General features: G+C 41.1%; 1 protein-coding gene across 1 annotated transcript in view; it reads left to right on the top strand.

The window, feature by feature from the left end:
• The window catches only part of rbfox3a (RNA binding fox-1 homolog 3a), a 1,019,729-nt gene that overhangs the window by 412,658 nt on the left and 584,510 nt on the right, over positions 1-22,561 (top strand). Inside the window, exon 4 of the mRNA XM_055223823.1 lies at positions 16,730-16,813. Within this exon, the coding sequence (XP_055079798.1) occupies positions 16,792-16,813 (22 nt within the window). The 5' untranslated portion in view covers positions 16,730-16,791. The remainder of the gene's footprint in view (positions 1-16,729; positions 16,814-22,561) is intronic.

The raw sequence follows: 22,561 nt of genomic DNA, 5'->3' as shown, positions 1-22,561 counted from the left end.
GACTGTGATGCTAAAACATCTCTGTGGTTTCTGAAAGTCGTGAAAAGGATGCTAGGAATGCATTAGGAAAGTGGGGAATGACTTTTAACTGTTTCAAATTAACTACTTCTGTTTTGCACGTTTTTAAGACTAGTTTTGAGCTACATTTTGTTTTTCCAGTGTGGAAGTTGGTTCTCTGCATTTGGCCCATCGCTGAATGCTACTGGAGCAACCCGTTAGCAGCAGCGGGGGGCACTAAAATGTTTAATGGTCATTGTTTAAAAGTCTGGCAATAGTTAATCACTATTCAATATCACTACGCTTTAGCATCACCATAGCAACTGGTAAAAAAAATGAACTACTGTTACTAGGGAGCGTAGACTGTATATATAAATGGACATAGCTAATGCGCTAGTAGATGCGTTCCAATTTGGAAGTGAGCCTGGGTGCGCTTCTGGCTCCATCGACTCTGGCTCCAATTGACTTTACATTGAAAAACTGTCACACCTCTCTCTGTAGCTGCTGCAGTGAGCCTCGTCATTTTGGTTTTAAAATGTTCGTATTAACCTGCGCTACGTGATCCTGGTGTTTTTATTCCGTTATTGTGACAGGACAGGAAAGGTCGTTATCTTCAACAGCCTTTCTCCAGATTGGCTCTTTGGTTGCTAGGATAGGATAAGAATTTCAAATATAGAACTCCGCCCCTATAACTTCTAGCCTCGATGAGCTTTATTTGACGCATCGACGGCTAGCAGTCTTAGTCCACTTCTTTATACAGTCTAAGGAAGGGACTAGCTTCAACTAAAAGAGAAATAACTAATGCTTTGAACATCCATGGAGAGCCAAAAGGTTGTCAGATTTAAAAGTGAACTATTTTCAGTTGGTAGGATCATGGTATATAGTGATGGGATTTCCGGCTCTTTTATGGGATCTGAATCTTTTGGATCCGCTCATTTCAAAGAGCGAAAGTGAGAACTCATTTTATCCATAAACTAATCACAGAGAGAAATAACCAAGCCTCAGATGTGTTTAAAATGGTTCAAACTGAAAGTGGGAGAGAGTTTACCCTTTGAAAAGATTCATAATCTAAATAAAACTTACCGTACAATAATAATAATTTTAAAATGAACTGTTAATATGATCCCAAATATGTTTTTTTGTGCACAAAGCTCTCAGTCGTGTTACCTGCTTTGTTTTTCTGCCAATTCTTATGTCGGTTCAGCTTTTACCGGTGTAAAAATCCATAAAAACTAGAAAGAAAAAGATTTGGTTCTTTTAAAAAAATGAGATTTGATTCCAATAGTTCATGTTAAGGAACCGTTCAAAAGAGCCGACTTGTTCACTTGTATAAAAGCGGATTAAACAATCTGCTTTAATCCTTACATGTTTTGCAAACTGGCAACAAAAAGTGCTTCTAAAATGATGCTGGTTTCGTTTGTTTGTTGAATCAAATCAATGAAATTTCCCCATTGTGCAAACCACTGCCTTACCAACGCCGTGTTCATTGTTTAGCAGTGAATCTTGCATGAGAAACAGGATCTAGTCACATTTTCAGAGCAGAATCAAAATAAACGCGAGCAGGGAGTTGGTGTCCTCGTTTCAGACATGGCTGTTGGATGTACCAGGCTGATTTCACTGATGATCGTGTGTCCCTCTGGAGCTGCTGTGAATGTTAACAACACACACTTTAGTCTCTGGCCCGGACGCGGATCTAACACACTTTTAGTCTCTGGCCCGGTCTCATCTCCGAGTCTGTGAGCTGCCAATATGTTTCCTTTAACCTGTTCGGCGCTGTGCAGACTGGAGCGGGGCTGAGACGGAGCGACCTGCTTTAAAATAGAAAAGGAACAAATAGCTTCGAGGCGTGATGGATCATATCCTCATGTCACAGCAAGATGGTTCCAGGTTGGTTTCCATTTGGATAACATTTGTGTGGAGTTTGCACGTTCTCAGAAACACCTGGCAGTCTTGCGTGATGTCACATAGTACTTGAAATTGCAGTGACCACCGCAGGCAGCGCACAATCAGTTTATGACTTATTTTTTTTAACACAAAGCTGAAAATAGTTTGCAGTAAAATGGCAAAAAAAAAAGAACTAGGAGCAGTAGACATCACTATACAACTATACAGTTTAGTAGCACAAAATATTTTATTTAGTGTGGAGTACCACTTTAAAAACTTTACTTCATTAAAATACTTCAAACATTAGGCCCACAACTTTTTGTTTTTTTCAGGAAGCTAACAACTCTATCACCAACTAGTTTCATTATTATTATGTTTGAGCAATCCTTTCTTATTAACCCTGTCTACATCTCCAAAGCTCAAAATGCCCCGTTCCACCTTGTGATGTCATGAAGTGGTGGTTTTCAAGTTAACATCAACTAATAGTAGAGAACAACTTCGGTAAAGACCAGCAATTCCAGAGGTGAAACGATCCAAATGATTCTAGTGAAGGTGTACGAGTTTTTTTAAATGTGAGAATGAAACAAAACACAGCTCCGGGTAAGTTTGTGATGAGGAACTTACATTATAGCATAGATTAGAAAACGGGGCCTTTAAAGAGACAAACATCATATCCAACCGTGTCCCTCAAACCTTCCGTGTGCTTTCCGTGGGATCCTTCCAGCTTCATAAAACAATTTTGGCATTTATTAATAAGTCTTGTTTTTACGGCGCTCTTTGGCTGGTGTGCTGGGCTGGTAAAACGAGCTTTTAACCTCTGCGTTCAGGGTCTTCTCTTTACGACATTCAAACAAGTTCATCTCTGCAAAACTTCTCCTTTAGCGGCCATTTTTTAATTTAAAAGTCTGCGCCAACTGCTCGTGGTTTTAATGTTTCAGAAATCTTAACGGAAAGTGTCCCAGTGGCTGCGTTTTGTGTGTTTTACTGTCCTCTCTCTTTGAGTAAAGTCAGTCTTGGATCTGTTTCCGCGGTCCATGGAGGATCTTTGAGCAGAAGGCTTTGGATAAATTGTCTAATAATGTTTGATTTAATTGCGGCAGAAGTTGACTTGTGGCATTTGGAAATTAGCAGGATGTGAGGAGAAATCCCGTGTGTCCAAGCAGCAACAGGAAAACAGTATTGGACATTTTCGTTATGAGGAATATAATGAATAGATTTTTAAAGTAATGCCTTAAACGCCGGTGGATCATTATGTTATAATTTGGACATTTTAAATCGCAATATTCATCTTAAACAACTTAATAAAAGGAACAAATCGTGCCCAGTGGGAGCTGACGTCGCCGTAAACGTCATCGCATTAAAGAGTCCTCTTATGGATACCTGGGGATCACACTAACAATTATAGCGGACTTGTACCATAAATTACCCGACGCTGCTGAATCCTACGTGTATCTTCGATTAAGAAAATAAAATTGAAGAAGGAAGTAAGTGCAGAGCAGTGGGCGTTGGACGTTGGGCATTGGTAACAAGTAACACTGCTTCCATATTTTTGTTGTGTCCTTGGGAAACTCGTCCTCCAACTTGTCTGAACGGTGCAGGAGTGAGCGCACGTTGTTGCAGACAGGTCGTGTTTGTCAGTCATAACCTTTTGGCAATGTCTGATCTCATCTGATCTCTGGAGCATGCTTGGGTCTGGTTAGTACTCGGATGGGTGACCACAGGGAATACCAAGTTCCGCAGAGTGCAAACACACAAGACACTTCACCTATCGTGCCACCGGTGTGCAAAACGGAAGTAGTATATCGTGTCTGCTCAAGTGAAACTCATATATAAAGCAGATTTAAAAACAACCGGAGATGCCTCAACCGCTGTACAAAGGCAACAAAAATTGCAATCTTATAAAAACAAAACAAAAACACAATAAAACTATGCAATACAAATGATCCACTCAGCTTGTGTTGAAAGCCAGTGCAAACAAATTAGTTTTCAACAAAGATGTAGAAATATTTTTAGATTTGGTTGTTCTAATACCCAGAGGAAGACCAATAATCACCCGGGTCTTTCTGCGCATGTGCATTTCAGGCGTGAGTTTGCATGTTCTTCCCGTGTCTGTAGGTTTCCTCTGGGTACTCCGGTTTACCCCATCAACCCAAAAGTATAAATATCACAAGTAAAATCCTCCACCTTAGGTAGTCCGGACGAAGACGAGAACAAAATCACACAGTTGGATCCGTGAACACTGGTCCTGAGGAGTTGCACCAGCGCCATTGAAGGATGGGTCAAATGCAGAGAACAAATTTCCTTATGGGGACAATCAAGTGCACCTTAACTTTAATAAACAAAACAAAAAAATAGTAGAAGCCAAGAGTAGGTGTGGCTATGGGAAAACCTTCTAATATCCAGTGTGGGTTGTGAATAAAAAAACGATATAAAACAAATGCAAAACTTTTATCTTAGTAAATCAATGCCAAGTTTACGAGACAACCTTAAAAACCAGCAAATAGACTAATGACGTGTTTTACCAACTGTTCCATATAGTAAGTTCCCATCTCCCCCACGCTGGAGCCGAAGTGGGCATGTTCCGTGTCTGTAACATGGAACTAATCCCATTCATTAATCACGACTCTCCTCTGTCCTCCATTGTGTCGCCCGGAGCGGCCGGAGAGACAGGTGCACGTTTAAATCCACTCTCCCTCCTCTTCATCTCCTTATCACGGTCTGCCCCCTCTTCCTCTGCCCTCGTCCCAATACAAGCGGGACAGCGGTCGCTATTGGGGTGGGAAAGGGGGCAGAGGTAACACCGGTACAACCCGCAGGCAGAGCACCCAAGGCGGCTGTTTCTGCTGGTCTCTGCACCCCTAGTTCCTCCGCCGGGACACAAGCGCTCAGAGCTGTCCAAAATGAAGACACAAGAAATATGGTCGGGATTTAAAAGGACAATTTATCATATGCAGAGTAAAGTTGAGAACAGTGCTGTCGTACACCCGTGGAGAAAAATGGTCATAGCAAAACCATCCGTGCCGTATGCGTCAACGAAACCTGACGTCAAGATGGCACGCTGTGATCGTCAAGTTTTTGCTTGAATTTATCCGCAGATACACCCATTAGGAATATATAGCCACGTAGCCACAACTATGTGAAATCTGTTTTATCATCCAAAATAAACGAATCACCACCATAGACTGTATAAAGTGTGGACTAAGTGAGTGTGACGTCATTCGTAGCGTTCGGCTCCAGTCGAATGAAGCGAGTTAGCGGTTATAAGGCCGAGTTCCATATTTGGAATTCCGACTACGAGTATAATAGCAACGAAAGAGCCAATCCAGAGTGAGGCTCCTGCTCCTCTGGTTTAGCAGGGAGAGGGCACTTAACAACGCTGTCAATCAAACCTGTTGCTAACGATAGCGGGGGCAACCTCAGGGAAAGAACACGCCTGATTTGTCTATATTTTGATTTAGAGGCAAAAATAACAAATTAAAAATACCCAGATCATATAGAGCAGGTTAGAACAACCATTTTAAAACCAGAATGATGAGCTCGACAGCAACAGTGACAGAGAGAGGGGTGAAGGTTTTTCAATAGATAGTGAATTGGAGTCAGAGTCCAGATTGCTAAAATATCAAAAAATTCCATTAGATCCGATGAAATTAATCAGGATAGGAGTTTCGATACCACGCGGATGTAAAGCTAAATTTTGGTACCCTTGAACTGATCCAGCTGTGTCTCTTTCACATTAATAATATAACAGTTGTAGTAATACATATATAAATACATTTACCCATTGTTTGACCAGTATTGAGTAGCGGTATTGAAAAAAATCACCCCAAAAGTACTTGGTATCAGTATTGATTCAAAAAAACGCGTTATCCCCCATCATTATCGTCTTATTTTAGGAACTTTCGACTTTCTTCCTGAATGAACCAAACCAACAGTACCCTCCTGTTTTACCTCTCTTCTCCCCTTCTTTCGTGCGCTCTCTCTCTCTCAGCCTCATACACTGATCTGTATCAGAGCTGGCCCTTGTGCAGTGACCGGTACACGGGGTCAGGACAGGGTACTCCGGTCCGCTCCTCCGATCCACCGAAGAAGCCCCCTCCGCCCTGACCCAGAGCTGTTGTCTCACGGCGGGGGCATTTCAGAGGCTGTCAGGCTTAATGAAATATGGAGCGCGGATACCTGCTGCAAACATTACGATAAATCCCACTCACTCCGGGGCTGCCGCTCATAAATCACTACTTTGGGGAGAGCCAAACGACAGCTATTAAAATAATGAATAGGATGATTAATTTTTCACATTAAAGATTAAATGCAGCGAGAGGCGTCATTGGATATGTGAGCGGCCGTTAGCGCTTAAGCTTATTTTTAGGGCTTCTAAACGCCCCCCGGTTCGTCACTGTCAGCAAGATTTTTTTTATGAACTAAAGTTTAAACGCCACTCAAAAATTAACCTCATTGTTGGGGGTTTGAACATCGAACAGTCGGTTTGTGTACATACGAAGGTGGATGTGCATTTGACCCTTTTTCAGTGTTGCTGCGGCAATCTGGGTGACCGAACAAGACAAAGACAACAAAATTCAGTGCAAAGCTGTAACAAAATCACCGCATATGAAGTTTTGATATAGATCTCAAAATCTGCGAGGAATACTTTTACTTTTTACTCTTGAATTACATAAACGTGTACTTTAATACTTTTACTGAAGTATATTTTTTGATGTGATACTTTTACATTTACTTACATTTTGTATTTTTTTTTTGCTTAAGTATCTGTATTTTCACTTGAATAAGAAAGTTGAGTACTTCTTCCACCACTGCTGGAGACTGGAAACAGCATGTTGATCAGGAGTACCTAGCTGGAGGATCTATTTTGCATGTTAAAGCTCTACCGTGTAACCTTTTTGCAAAATAAATAAATAAAATAAAACAACAAATACATACATAAATAAAACTCTTTTTTTCAGTTTGGTTGTTTTATTGCACTGAAAACAAAAACAAACAAAAAACAAACAAACAAACAACAACATGTCCTTACTGTTAGCAGCTTGCATCTCCACAAACCTGACTCTTACTTGGCTCAAAGGAGGGCCTCAAACTGCTTCCATGGAAATGTTGTTTTTTTGGCTATAATATTCCACAGTATTTCATAAAACCTTATTTACCTTCATGGAGAATATTCCAAAGTATGATTTTAACATTCATGCACCAGTGTACATTGGGATGAGGTGGGTTTAGTGTGTTGCCCAAGGACACAACAACAGCATTCATCTGTGGGAGCTGGAATCGCGCCGCCTTCAGAAATGCATACTCTATATACACATAATGTTCAAAATGTAAGAGAAAGTGCAGTTTAAGTAAGTCTATACACTTCCTTTTACAGATCCAAGCCTCACCCGTAAGTCGAGACAGTCAAAACTCTTCACATTATCATTTCCACACATGTAACTTTGAGACCTCTCGCACAGCCCCGTGGTCCATCCCCCCTCCTCCGCCCCGCACCACCCGCCTCCGCCAGCGCTCCTTCCTCAGCCTAATTTGTCTCTTGTAAAATCGCTCCGAAGAGGCATCACGCATTGAAGTACACTCATAGCTGGAGGCAGTACAGGACCCTCTCTGGCTCTCTGCAGGACACTTCCAACATATCTGTCTCTATTTCACTGCTTCAACACCAGCATCCCATACCTTTAGTCCATCGCACTCTGGACACTAATTTCCCCCCTATGTTTTAAGCTCATTTTTCTTCTTTCTACATCTGTTCTTGGAATAGCTGATAAGCCAACTTTCTGCTTCGAAACGCATGTCGAACTAAAGGTTGCCTATACTAAAAAAGCTTGCTGGGGTGGCAGAAATCTCATATACACCCCCAAAATGACACTTGTTCTCTTTGTGTTATGAAAGCATTGTATTCAAATTTGTCCTCTACATTTGACTCATCCTTAAGTACCGCTGGGTTAAACCTGTCAGGAATACTTAGCTGTAGGATTAGCATATTCTGTACGTTTTCAGGTGGGTTTTGACAGAGCTTTTCAAAGTTACATCTCGCGCTCTTGTGGTTGCCATTTTATTGTCGTTTTCTATTCGGTTAGTCCTACTTTTAATACCCTAGACCTGTTTAGTCTTAGTTTAGACCTAAATTAGTCCTGTTACTGGGTCAAATCTCGTAGAACTTGAAGCGTAAAACATTTTGTCTTGGGAGATTCTTGCTGTGAAACTTTTGGTTTTGACTTGGCTTGGTGGTGAGAGCACTTTCCCACCAACTTGAAGGTTCTGTTGTTGTGTCCTTAAGCAAGACACTTCACCCACCTCGCCTGGTTTGAATGTCGGGGCTGAATGAGTGATTGAAGGTGGTTGGAAGAGCTGATGGCGCACATCGGCAGTCTTGCTTAAGAACATTACAAGTATAAGGCATTATTTGTTATTATATCAAGAGGAAACAAAATGGCCGCCTCTGTTTGAGACCAGGTTTAGTCATTTTTGGTCCCGGCTTCTAATACTTGGATACTTTTCTACCCGTGGAAGCCTAACCTGACAGTGGAAGAACACGCAAACTCTAGATCGTAATTGTGAGGCCAGCATGCTAACCACTCTGCTAGCATACCAATAGCTAGCTGCTGGGAGACAGACTCATATTTACATGACGAGGTGCAGGTTATTGTAACGTGAGCCCAAATGAGAGCAGAGAAGATTAGCAGTTTAATTACAGCATTAATAATCGTATACAGTGCTGTTGCTGGAGATGAGCACATTTTGCATTTCCTAGGAGAGTTCAAATTACCAAATTACACAGGGACATGTACACACAGAATAAATGCACCTGATAAAATGATAAAATGTGATTTATATATACCTCAATAATGTCAATAGTGAAAATCGTCCTATTCATTTGTATCCATGAATTTCACAATGATTCACAGGTCAGAGTGGAGTTTACTGTCATGGTAAAGCTAACAAAAAATAGCATGCTAACAGTACACTTCCTGTTTTGCGGAGAGTAAAACACAAATTAGATGCAAACAACAGAGATCAATCAGATTTAACCTTAAAAGCAATACAGATTTTGCTTAAAGAACTCATATTGTGCTTGTGTCTGCTATATAGCTTTAATTTGCAACACCTGTGGATCATTATGTTATAATTTGCACATTTTAAACTGTAATATTCATCTAAAACGACTTAATGAAGAAACAAGTTCGCTGACTTCGGCGTTAGAAAACTGTGGTGTGCAGTGGGAGCTGACGTCGCCGTAAACGTCAGCACAACAAAGAGTCGACACCTCCAATTGATAGCTGCAAATCACCCTACTGTAGTGAATTTTTTTATTTTATTTTTTCATTTGTTGCAAAACGACTATGCAAATCTGTCATATCTTAAGCATATCACCGACTAATAAAATAAAATTGAAGAACAAAGTAGGTACCGAGCAGCATGGAGGTTGATCAGCGATATGGCGTCTTAAAAATAAGCGATTAAAGATTGCTCAAAAATGCATAAATCACTCCAAATACAACTTCTAGAGCACATGTGTCAAACTGTGCTCTAGAAGTTTGACCCGCCAAAGGGCCACATTTGGCCCTTTGGCGGGCCAAATGTGGCCCGCCATATCATTTTATGCGGCCCCCGACAAGGTAAATTTAAATGTATGATTGTCTTAAAATGTCAGTTTATCAAGAGTTACGCAGTTAGACATATTTTTTATATCTTTGCAAATTTGAAATGAACCATTTTGCTGACGTGCCCCTCGGTGAAATTGAGTTTGACATCCCTGTTCTAGAGGGTAAATGAAAAAGGGAAAGAACTATAACATGGTTAAAAGCTCTAAAGTAAAATTTAGATCTGATTTAATTACATACAAAAAAAAACAAAAAACATAAATAACGTGTAGGCCCTTTAAAGCTACCATCTAAAATTCGATTGGCAGACCCACTGTTGCATTCTCACATATCACCACTAGATGCCATCTGCGTTACTGCAGTCTGATAGTGTGCCAGCTTTGGTGAGGAACAAAAAAAAAACGCAATCTTTTGAATTTTAGATAGTAGCTTTAACGAGAGATTATTTTATTTGCCATATTTCCATAAATTTGACATTGCATCACTCCCATTTGAATTGGAAAACATGCTTATACCAACCAGACGGCAAGGTTAGGGGATTACATAATGATTTAGTCTGTGTATTAGCCAACATAAGTCACTTGGCCTTTCCTGATCCATGGAAAAACACAACAGGCCAGAGAGAGTGGAGAATTCTCCCACTGTAGCCCAATTATTTCTGAGTTTGGAGGCGATCATGGTTTCGCGTGTCCATCTGCAGCCTTCAAAGGGATATTCAAATCCGGCTCACCGAAGCAGCGGCACCGTTTACTGGCATCGAGAAAAAGACTTGGCTGGAAAAATGTTCGCTCGGAGCGGAGAGAATCCCGTCCAGGTGAGCTTATTTACAAAGTGGGGGGAAATTAAACAGCTCCTCTGGCGTCTTATGCATTTTTATTTATTTTATCGTTTTGTTTGGGGTTTTTTAGCTTGTCATCTGAGACGCTCCGTGACGCCTGCCCACTCGTGCTTCATGTTCCTCCAAGCTCCTTCTCCACTAACGATATCAAGTGGAAAAAAAATGGCCTCCCCTTGTGCGCTCGTATCCCAGCACCTCCCATTAGTTGCATAGTTTCCATTCATTCTGATGAGAGGGCAAAGTTATTTTGGCACAAATAAAACATTTATACGGGCTCTAAATAATTGAAAAAAAAGCCCAAATTTGGAACAACCCCAGTTTCCATAGTGACATATAATATTATAGAGTCAGCCTTGATGGAAAAAGTAAGAAAATATTGATGAGTTTCAGCTGCTTGTTATCTGTGACATATCGAGGACTTTTTTTCCTTTCAGAATATTTTGTTTCACATTGTTAATCGCTATGGCAACGGTCCAAATATGCATTGTTCTGAAATCCCAGTGGTTCACAGTGTGTTTTTTTTTTTTTTTTTTTTTTTACTTGACAAGCCGATTAATAAATATGTTCACATTAGCATATATCCATTAGCATAAATTATGTTAATTGCTACTGTTCCTTCAATTTTCAACCAATGCCTTTGTTTATTGCAGCTAGACACTTCACCATCTTGGAAATATATAAATGTTTTTCCACGCAAATGTGTCGTTGGTGTTATTGTCGGACAGCGAAAGCACAGATTGGGGGCCACGCTTTCTTCATCGTGCCCAGGGCAGCTGTGGCTATAGCAGAATGTTAGCATATCCAGAGTGTCGCTAGCATGTGAATCAATACTGTAAACAATTGTAAAGTGATTTTGAAATGGAGTCAAGGAGTGGTGAGTTATGCAGCTTTAATGAACGTCTCTAATGTCCCTAGAGTCGACAGGGTTGGACATTTGTTTACTCGTTGCTATGGTGATGGCCCATATTACGTTATTTTCTGATCTATGTTATAATTTTTCCTCATCACAAACATACCTGGAGTTGTGTTTTGTTTCATTCACACATGTTTAACACACAAACCCTGCATATTTAAGCTGAGAAAACACTCTGTGCCACCTTGTGATGTCATGAAGCGGTAGTTTTAGAGCATTTTGAGCTTTGGAAATGTAGACTGACTAATAACTGACTGACTGAAACACAACTCCAGGTATGTTTTTGATGCGGTAACAACATTCTAACACAGCTAAAATCTCAGAAGCGTCAATTTTGTGTAATATAGGACCTTTAAACAACTCACGTGAATTAAAATGCAACCACCCCAAAACACACACCTCCTTTACCGTATAAGTATCTAGCATGTTTCGGTGCTTTTGCCCACGCCTCCTTCATGTTCTCCTTCTCTGCTAATGATATCAAGTGGAAAGAAAATGGCCGCCTCTGCTGCCCACTTACATCCCCAGCACCTCCCGTTTGAATCAATTCTGACATTTCATTTTGGCCTTATAGAAGGTAATGGTGCATTCAGAGGTTGTTACCGATAATGTCCAAATGGTATTGCTTGGTTTCATTGCCACCCGTGTTTCTTTTTTTCCTCTCTCTCTCTTCCACACTGTACTTCCATGCATTTACACTGTAGAAAAGTTTTTAAGATGGTAAAAATCAAGTACAGCTCCTTTAACGCAGACGTATTCTGCCAAATTGACTTCTCAGAGCTTTTGACCATGTTATAGTTGTTTCTCACTATTTACCTTCTAGAAGTTGTATTTGGAGTGACTCGTGTATGTTGAGCAACGTTAAATCGCTTACTTTCAAGACACCGTATTGCCGATTGACTCCGTTTACACTGCCACTAGCTTATGTCCACTGCTATGTCTTACTTAAATCAATGATACGCAAAGGTTTCGTCAGCGTCGTGTAGTCATTTTCGTACAAATAAAAAAAAATCTGAAGCTATCGACAGGAGATACTGACAGCTCTTTACGATGAAAGTCTGCAAACGTATTTTTTTATTACAGTTGTCCCTCACTATAACGCCTCACCTTTCGCGGCCTTGCTGTTCCGCGGATTTTTTTAGCAATTTTGCATGCTTTTTTATAGCGTCTGAACGTGCATTGTGTTCTGTGTCCTGATTGGCTGAGGGACTGTAGACCATAATCAATAATTCTCTGTGCCGTGTCTCCTGTGCAGTACAGAAAGTGTTCAGACAAATTTATATAAATGCTCGATCGCAGTGTGACTCTGAAGTGCTGTATGTTTACAAGTTTTCTCCCCGACGAAACCCACAATGTCGATGAAACGTTCAGCACCGACAAAGGCGCCAACGAAGACTTGAACTTTGAGAGAGTTTAAACAAGAGAGAAATGTGAGAAAATGTTAATGCCTGTGTGAGAAAAGTGTATAAAGTGTGTGGTGAGGGGTTTTACAGCTGCAAAACATATAGAATAATTGTAAAAATAAAGCTGATACTTCGCGAATTTCACATATTGAGGGCTATTTTTAGACTGTAACCCCCATGATAAACGAGGGACCACTGCAAGTCATTTTAGATGAATATTGCGATTTAAAACATGCAAATTATACCTTAACGCTCCACGGGTGTTATAGATTATACTATACAGCAGACACAAGCACAGTACGTCTGTTTTAACATAAGAAATAAATGTTTTAGCTCAGTCTCCAGGAAACATAAGTAAACCTAGTCTACATCAGGACTAAACTGGGACTAAATCAGAACCAGAAGTGTGAACACAGCCATGTTTTTTGCAGTGCGTAGCCTCCCCCTTCGGCTTGAGTGGGAGATGTTTTTACTTTTATTTTATTTATTTATATTTTGCTGTTAACTAGCCAACGCGTGTTCGCATTTGGCCTCCTACTTCTTCACACACCGCGCTACAAGCTCGGCCTTTTAAGTCTAGCTCGTCAATATGCTCTAGCTAATACATAATTTAGCGCCTATGGGTGGTGTATCAGAAGGAGCTAAACAACAGTTATTTTGCTGTCGTAATCATGTTGAGCACTATCACACGGCCAGATGTCTAGGCCTGTTTTTACGGCGTCGGATTTTTTTTTTTTCCCTCGGAGTTTATGTAAAATTCATTCTCCTTCTGTTTTATTTATTCCCCCGGTTTTCGCACGCTCAACAATTACTCAATTCCCAATCAACAAGAGGGAAGAAAATTGCTTTTAATTACTTTTGATAAATGACAAATTGCGTTGGCATGGGTCTACTGTTTTTTTGTTTTTTTTTGTGTCGCTAATGCTAATCGGGTGCGTTTGGGGGAGGGATGGATGGATGGATGGATGGAGGAAGGGGGAGCGAAAGAAGGTGGAGAAGGAGAGAGGGATTGAGGGTCAAAGGGGAGGTGTGGGGTTAAGGTGGAGGAGAGGGAGGAAAAAAGTAGACTCGAATAGGGAGTGAAAGTGGGCGAAGGTCAAGAGAGGGAGGGGAGATTAGAGAGAATGGAGTGAAAGGAGGAGGAGAGGAAAGGGGTAGAAAGGTGGGAGAAAGGAAGGAGCATAGGTTGGGGGGCGGAGAAGAGAGGGAGGGGTGATTGGTGGAGGTGAAAGGAGGAGGAGGAGCGCAAAGGGAGGGGAAAAAAGGGGAGTGAAAGAGGGAGGAAAGAAGTGAGATGGGAAGTGAAAGAGCGGAGGGGGAGAGAATGAGGGGGTCATGGGGTAATGGAAAAGGGGGTGCAGCGAGGAGAAGAGAGGGAGGAGAAAGACGGGCGAGGAGGAACGATAGAGATTGGGGAGTGAACGTGGGAGGGGAAGGGAGAGGACGGGGGAGTGAAAAGACGAGGCGACAGACGACGGGTGGAGGAGGAGGAGACGGGGGAGTGAAAGGGGGAGGAGAGAGGTGGCGCGGAGGAGGGTTGGGGGAGTGAAAGGGGGAGGAGAGAGGGAGGAGAGAGGTGGGCGGAGGGCTAAATCAATGGCGTTTTCTCCGCGGTTCATTGGGCACTTGGTCTTGGGCCGCAGCCAACAGCAGCTCAGTGTGGAGTCAGCAGAAACACCAGGACTGTGTGTGTGTGGGTGTGTGTGGGGGTGTGTGTGTGTGTGTGTGTGTGAGTGAGTGTGAGAGATGGTGTGCACTGCAAAAATACACACGTGAAGTCAATTTTTTATAACATATCTTGATTTGGGATATTTCTCAAAACATTCAAGTGTTTGATTGGAGCGCCAGGTAAAAGTCCATTGTTTCGTATTGTAGTGCCCATTGCAAACGACTCTATAAACATGTTCTGAAATGCATGAGGTTGTTGCATTAGTTTAGTACTTCAGATTTCAGTCATATAGATGTGTTAAAGGCCCTGTACCCATTTTTTCCCCCGTTGATTTGACCAAAATGTGTCTCGAGGTCAAAATAAGTCCGCTGTGCGCTGTCTGCATCTAGTTATAACGCATTCTACTGTCCGAGAATCAGGAAGTGCAGCGTATTACCTTTACCGTGATGGCAAAACTCCACTCTGATCTCTGAAAGTTTAAAAAAAGTGCTTATAAACTCATCACGGTGAATAATTAGGATGGTTGGGATGAATAAGGAAGGTCAGGAATCACTTTGGAACACAGCAACTATTTGATTTTTCACATTTTTAAGACAGTAAACATCAGGGACAGCACCTTAAATATTAACTTGTTAAAAGTAAATCAAATATCTTTATGTAATATAATAAATATCTTGCCATATATGAAAAAATATTGTATGTTCTATTAAAAAAAAAAAAAAAAAAAAGGCTAAAACTATATCTAATTCTTTATCAAGCAACAAACAGTTTGGGTCTTACTTTTTTTTTTGCCATAAACAATAAAAATGACTGCAGATAAAATGTTGTGTAATAAATACTGGGATCCGTTGTGCCAATATTGACTCTTTTCCCATCCGTCCCCCCACGCGGCGTCCGTCAGCGCTGATCCTGATGTCAACACAACATGTTTGTTTATGTCCATGTAAATACACCCCCCACACACACACACACATCGCACAAGAGCATACACACACACATATACACACACACACACAGGAAGACACACACTCACACCACACAAGAGCTCACACAGACACACGCAAGCTCCTGCACACACACACACTCAGGCAAGCACGCGCATGCACACCGCACGAGAGTTCACACACAGACACGCACAAGCTCATACACACACAGACCAGACCACACACACACACACTCCCACTGGCTGTTTGAAAAGTTGAAATAGTTGATGAGACGAAAGCACACACACCACACGAGAGCTCACACAAACAGACACATAGACATCCACACACACACACACACTCACACACATACAAGCTCACGTACACACTCCCACACTCAAACACGAGCGCACGCACAGATACACACACACACGCACACACACGAGCTCATGGGATTATTTACACGCTCCACAAATCATGTAATTGTGCCCATAATATTTCCATTTGGATTCATATAGATCCTGTGTGTTGACTCTGTGTATTTGTGTGGTTTCACTTTGTTGAATCACTTTGCATCGTTCCCGTCGCTTGTGATGACGATGCTATTGTTTGTCTAAATAAAACCGTTACAATCATACTAATTAACAAAAATAAAACGACAATATCTGGAGTCAGTATAAAGCAGATAGGAAGCAGTTGTCCATGATGGTTGTTTTCTGTCTTGTCTGATTCTACTATTCTTTTAATATTCTAGTTGCATTTAAGTATAGTATTAATAGTGATTTTTCGTGATGTCTGATTTCATATATTTACTCTTCTGCTGTTCTTGAACTGGGCGTTGCAACACAGGAATTTCCCCATTGTTCAACCTACTATCTTACCATAAACACATACGTACAACATAAACATTAATTCCAGCATTTTTCGCACAATTAAAACACTTTTCAAGGTTTTTGCATTTGAAAACATCCAAACTCAAATAAAAAGCCACACACGACACACGAGGGTTTACCATTCTGCGGCGTTATGTGTTTGGGACCAAAAACAGATACTTCTTACTTAAGGTAAAGAAGAAAGCTGATGAGCGCCATCTTATCTGGCAACACAATCACAGTGAAGCCTGGTCAACCTGGTCATTTTTTATTTCTTTTGTAAAATCCCTCAACTGAAGGTGACCCTGAAAATGCTTTGAAAAAGAAAAGAAGGAACAAAAGTTGAGTTAATAACATATTTGCCACAATACTGAGACTTTTACACGTGTGGTTAAACTTCTGAAACGTGCTTTTCGGAAGGTTCGTCACTCTCCAAGGATGTGTGATTTAGTTTCTGTTTGTATTCCTTAACAACACCTTTAAAACCATGCATCATTTGTGTAAGCATGGTCACCCCCCTCCACTGATCTGACACGTAACTTGACCTAGTGGCATCCTTTTTGCTTGGAGATAGTTACATGCCATACTTCGACACTAACTCTGTGTATTCTTTTGTGTTTTTGCAGTTGTCCTGTGAGCTCCGGCTGCTCCGCGACTGACCAGCCTCAGCGCTAACCTTCACCCGTACATGGAGACTCCGAGCTGGGCAGGTAAGGACCACGACAACACCCCGTCGTAAACTCTGGTTCCTCTGTCCGCTGGTTTATTCTGGCTGTTTGAAATGTTGAAATAGTTGATGAGATGCTCCGTATTGTCGCTTTTTTTTTGGGCTGAACCTTTCCATATCACTTTGTATCTCCATTTATAAGGCAAGAAAAAAAGGGAACTTCATTGCAAAGTTCGCTATAATAATAATATTAATGTGGCATTTACTTTGCTGGTTTGTGGAGTGGAGTTTTGCCTTGGTAAACAAAACAAGATTTAAAATTTTTATTGTCTTATATTTCAACTTGCGGTTTCAAAAAAAAAAGGAAGTATTTCATTTAAGTTCTTTCAACTCAGACATAACTTTATTGGTTGAGTTTATTTCATGCAATTATAGGGTTGGTTATTAAGGTAATTGTGTTTTTGGCACTTGTTGATACGGCTAAGTGATTGTATTTATGCAATCAGTTTGTTCATTGTTGGAAAATTTCTGTCAGCAGTCCTGTTTATTCTCCCTCAAAGAAATAACTGAATACACAATATGAACTCTAGGATTTGACAGTTAATTTGACTTGTTTAGTGCTGCAAATTACTACAGAACACACACTTACAGACACACACACACACATACTCTCCCAGAATGGACCAAACTACCAATATAAGCAATTTTCACGCCAATTCTGGACACAGACGCTGACAAATACGAAATTTACTATCGAGACTCGGGACACGTCTCTTACCTTTTTTGTCTGCCTATAGATAAATGACTAAATTATTCCGCTAAAAGGATGAGATGAATATCCGTAGTGTATCTGGACACTTTCAAAAGTTGTCTGGTAAAAGTATAACGTCAAGTTTTCACTCTTTTTGTGTTAGCCTGATGTCTTTTTGGAGTTAGCGGAGTAACGTAAACTGAACTGGTTTAACGTAGGTATATTTTCATTTTTTAAACATGCATTTTTGTGATTTCGAAGCTGAAAACAAGTCAGATTATCAAAGTCTGATTAGCGAATGTGTAAAAATGGTTTGAAAGGCTTGTACGTACGCTAATATTTTGTGTCCGTATAGGCATAATATTTTTTAATCTTTACTTTAAACAGTAAAGCCGGTTGGGAGTCTGTATAAATATAAACTCATCTGAAAGAGTTTATTTGCAAAAACTTTAAAAATGTGTCAATGCGCTTTAATACCACTTTCCATACATATTAATAACAGTATAGCATACACAGAGAAGCCTTTACTTATTTTTTTTTACACTTGCAATGTTAAAAAAAGCTTCCTACGAGTCTTAAAGTACGTCAGATTCATTTCATCCGTTCCATCTCCTATTGAATTCCTTTACGTAGCTGCTCTGTGCTGCAGTGTAAACCAGAGGTGGTTCAACACTTAAAGACTCTGACAAAAGAGGGCAGTGATAGTCTAGTTTTCCCCTCTCCTCTGCTCTCCTCCTCTCGTCCTCTCTTCCTCCTCCTCCTCTCCTCTGTTCTCCGGGCTCATAAACATATGCTGTGGTAAGGCTCTGCATACTATGGCTTCCTATACACTTGCTATACCTCCTAACTCCTAGCTCCTTCTTTCCTTTTAAACTGTTGTGGTTTCATCTCCTCTGTTAGTCCTTTACTCCTACATGATTGATTTCAAAGCTTGACCTGATATACCCTGCAATACCCGTGTACATTTGTGATTTTTATTCTAATTTGCATTAATTTACTAGAAAAATCTGGTATTAATTTAAGCTAAAATTATAAATCTTTCTTAGTAAGATAATTACACTTAAAGGCACACTGTGTAACCTTCAGGTCTCCGTAGCGATGTTACGTCTTTGTCTGGAATGTTGTAAGCTATGGCGTTAAACTTCTTAACCTTCTTCCAGTATTTATTTAATTATTGTCATTTTATGGCCCTGAAGAACCTGTGATCTTCCTACAAATGGGCCCTTTTCCTCACAGATCAGATCTTAAAGCCCTACTCTGAAACATTCTAGTCAAAGCAATAGCACACGTGTGTCAAACTCACGGCCCCCGGGCTTAATGTGGCCCCCCCACGTCTTTTTATGTGGCCCACAACAAGATAAATTAAAAGGTTTGACTGTCTTAAAATGTCAGTTTATCACGAAATACAGTTATACAGCCATATTTTTACATCTATGGAAATGTATATGCAGTATTTGTAACTCGAAAAAGAAATAAATACAGAGACAGATAATGAACAAGTTGAAAAAGTAGTCGCATTTATTTTACATGTGGCCCGTTGAGAGCGACCATTTTCCGACGTGGCCCTCGGTGAAAATGTATTTGACGTCCCTGCAATAGCATCTTCACGGAGACGAGCAAAGTACAACGCAGCGAAGTTACAGACTAGAACCTTTAAAATTAGACGATTCTTACACCAATACATCAGCGAAATGAACCAAAATGTGTCCGGGAGATTCTTAATTCGAGTAATTGTATTGAGTCGTATCCTTCATTTTTACAGTGTATCTACTACCTATATATGAGCGAGAATAGCACTGCCTTCACCTTATTGCCTGATGCGCTCGTAAAGCCCCGCTCTCCCTCCCCTCCCGTCCACCCATACTGCGCTAATGTGTACGGGCGGCGCAGCGCATGACTGGCCATAGACTCTTATCCATATGCCTGCTAGCGAGCGCCGCGGCCTGGGTGGGTGCGCTTCTGGGACCCCCGCGCCGTGCTGGGGGCCCTCGGCAGAGCCATAGACCAGGTGGCCACGACGATCAATGGACCCCAAGACGGTGCACTCCTCCCCGCTTCGGCTCTCGGAGGGGGGTTGGCGGCGCTTCACCACCGGAGCCGCGTTTCCATTAGCCTAATTGCTGGCTTATAGTTCTATATTATTGCTGTAATGATTGGGCTGGTCTCTGTGCAGCGGGGGGCGTGATGGCTCCCTCGTCACGCAACATTCAAACGGAGCAGAGGACCAGGGCGGAAAACTTACTTCAGGAGTTGGTGAGAGAGAAAGAGAGAGCAGTTTTGTAGAATGGTTAAAAGGTGGGTTTAATTGTAATTTGAACTGTTAGCAAACCGTAAACGCTAGCAGTTATATTGTCGTTTGTAAACAGCCAAAAAAATTGTGTTTATCGGGTTTTATTCCGTAAAAAGCTATAGTTTAGACCTCTATAAACATGTCCCTGTGTGTCAGATGCCGTCCCTGTGTCTCCATGGGGTTTATTCGGTATAAAAGTGTAGTTTAGACCTCTGCGAACGTGATCTGAAATGGGCAAGTTTATCAGATGCCCTCACTGTGTCTCTATGGGGTCTTATTCTGTGTAAAAGCTGCCAACCCTGTACTTTAGACCTCTACATCTGTGTGTCAGATGTCCTCCCCATGTCTCAATGGGGTTTATTCAGTATAAAATTATAGTTAAGGCCTCTACAAACGTGATCTGAAATGTCCCTATGTGTCAGATGCCATCCCTGTGTTTCCATGGGGTTTATTCGGTATAAAAGCTATATTTTAGACCTCTACAAACATGATCTCAAACGTCCCTGTGCGTCTGATGCCCTCTCTGTGTCTCTATGGGTCTTATTCTCTGTAAAAGCTGGTAACCCTGTAATTTAGACCTCTACAAACATGTTCTGAAAAGTTCAAGAGTGTCAGATGCCCTCCCTGTGTCTACATGGGGTTTATTCAGTGTAAAAGCTATAGTTAAGTCCTCTACAAACATGACTTGAAATGTCCCTGTGTGTCAGATGTCCTCTTTGTGTCTCTATTGGGTCTTATTCTGTGTAAAAAGAGCAAACCTTATAGTTCAGTCCTCTACAAACATGTTCCAAAATACATTACGGTACTCGGTTAGCACGTGATGTTTCGGGTTTCCTTTAAATGTTTACACTGATGTAAGTTCAAATATGCATTGTGAACTTAACTTTTATTTAAGATAGTAAGACAGTAATTATTTGGACTTTTTTTTCCCCAAGATTGTTCAGGTTTTAAAAATATATGACACAGAGAAAGAAGAGTGAATATGTGGTACAGAGGATAAACTGTTTATATGGTAAAGAGGAGGGACAGTGAATATGTGGTACAGAGGAGGGTCAGTGACTATGTGGTGCAGAGGAGGATCAGTGAATATATGGTACAGAGGAGGGTCAATGAATATACGGTGCAGAGGAGGGTCAGTGAATATATGGTACAGAGGAGGATCTATGGTACAGAGGAAGGTCAATGAACATATGGTACAGAGGAGGGTCAATGAATATATGGTGCAGAGGAGGGTCAGTGAACAGATGGTGCAGAGGAGGGTCAGTGACTATGTGGTGCAGAGGAGGGTCAGTGAATATATGGTACAGAGGAGGGTCAATGAACATATGGTACAGAGGAGGGTCAGTGAATAGATGGTGCAGAGGAGGGTCAATGAACATATGGTGCAGAGGAGGTCAATGACTATGTGGTGCAGAGGAGGGTCAGTGAATATATGGTACAGAGGAGGGTCAATGAACATATGGTACAGATGAGGGTCAGTGACTATGTGGTGCAGAGGAGGGTCAGTGAATATATGATGCAGAGGAGGGATTATATCTGGTACAGAGGAGGGACAGCCAGTATATGGTACAGAGGATGAACTGAACATATGGTACAGATGACGGACATTATACGGTGCAGAGGAGGGACATTAGAGAGATTATTCAGTACAGTCTATGGTATATGGTACAGAGGATGCATATTAAACACATGGGTAGACATAGGAGGCCTAGAGGAAGCCCAGAGAGTAGATTTACGAGCCGCATCTGTCAGACCAGCGTTCCTTAGTTACAAAATGCAGCGGGCGATCGAACCAAAACAGTGAGAGGGGAGAGAGAGCGCCGAAATGTTTTGAAATAGGGCTTTAATCAACGCCGCGGCTGTTTACTCCCAACAGGTGGGACTGGTCTGATTTATGGACAAACTCAGCGCATGTGGAGCGTGTTCATTTCGGCGCGCCTAAAAACGGCCAATATGGGGCTAATTTGTGGTAATTTGTTGCCGCTGCTATGACGACTGGTTAAGAATGTTTATATAATCGTGATATAATAAGAAGAATGAAAATGGGTTTTGCACGCGGGTCGGGCCCTGTCAAACACACGCTCTGCTAAATGATAATTACACTGCTGCGGTTCCGAAGGGGCTCCTGAGTGGACTGTGTGGAGTTTAGGAGAGGCCGGTTTACACTCGGAGATGTTCATGAACATAATAGATATTTAATGATCAGTATATTTTATGTGTTTAACAAAAGTACTGTGTGATGTAATCTAGATGCTTGGAAGAATAGCAGAAAAGGTTTAATTAATTCTTTTTGATGAAACTGTTCAGAAAAATAAGGTCATTTTTGAGTAGATGCTGGGTTCAGAGCAATTCAAACAAGAACGGTTCAAAAAATAAAGAAGAAAAAATATCAAAATTTCGGAAAAACTAACATTTCTTAAAGAGGGATGTTATGAAAAAAATAAAAAATAAAAATAACGTCCTTCTATAACGTTATTCCCTCATCAAAAACATGCCTGAATAGGTTTTTGATGTCATCTATGCATATCCGAGTATTTTAGCGATTTCTCCCGGACATTATTTGAACCCTTCTTACGGTTAGCTGTAAGATTCTGTACAAGGCTCCGCCCACAAGCCTACATCACCCATGCTCCCACACGACAATTCTCCATAAATATGCAAAAACATGATACAAAACTGTACACAGCAACTTGGCAACTCTGATGTGATGTGCAGTAGTTTCATTAACAAGATGCATGCTGATTGTATTG

This window comes from Periophthalmus magnuspinnatus, chromosome 8 (genome assembly GCF_009829125.3).
Source record: "Periophthalmus magnuspinnatus isolate fPerMag1 chromosome 8, fPerMag1.2.pri, whole genome shotgun sequence".
NCBI classification, from domain to species: Eukaryota; Metazoa; Chordata; class Actinopteri; order Gobiiformes; family Gobiidae; genus Periophthalmus; species Periophthalmus magnuspinnatus.
This window is presented reverse-complemented; position numbering and strand designations above follow the sequence as displayed.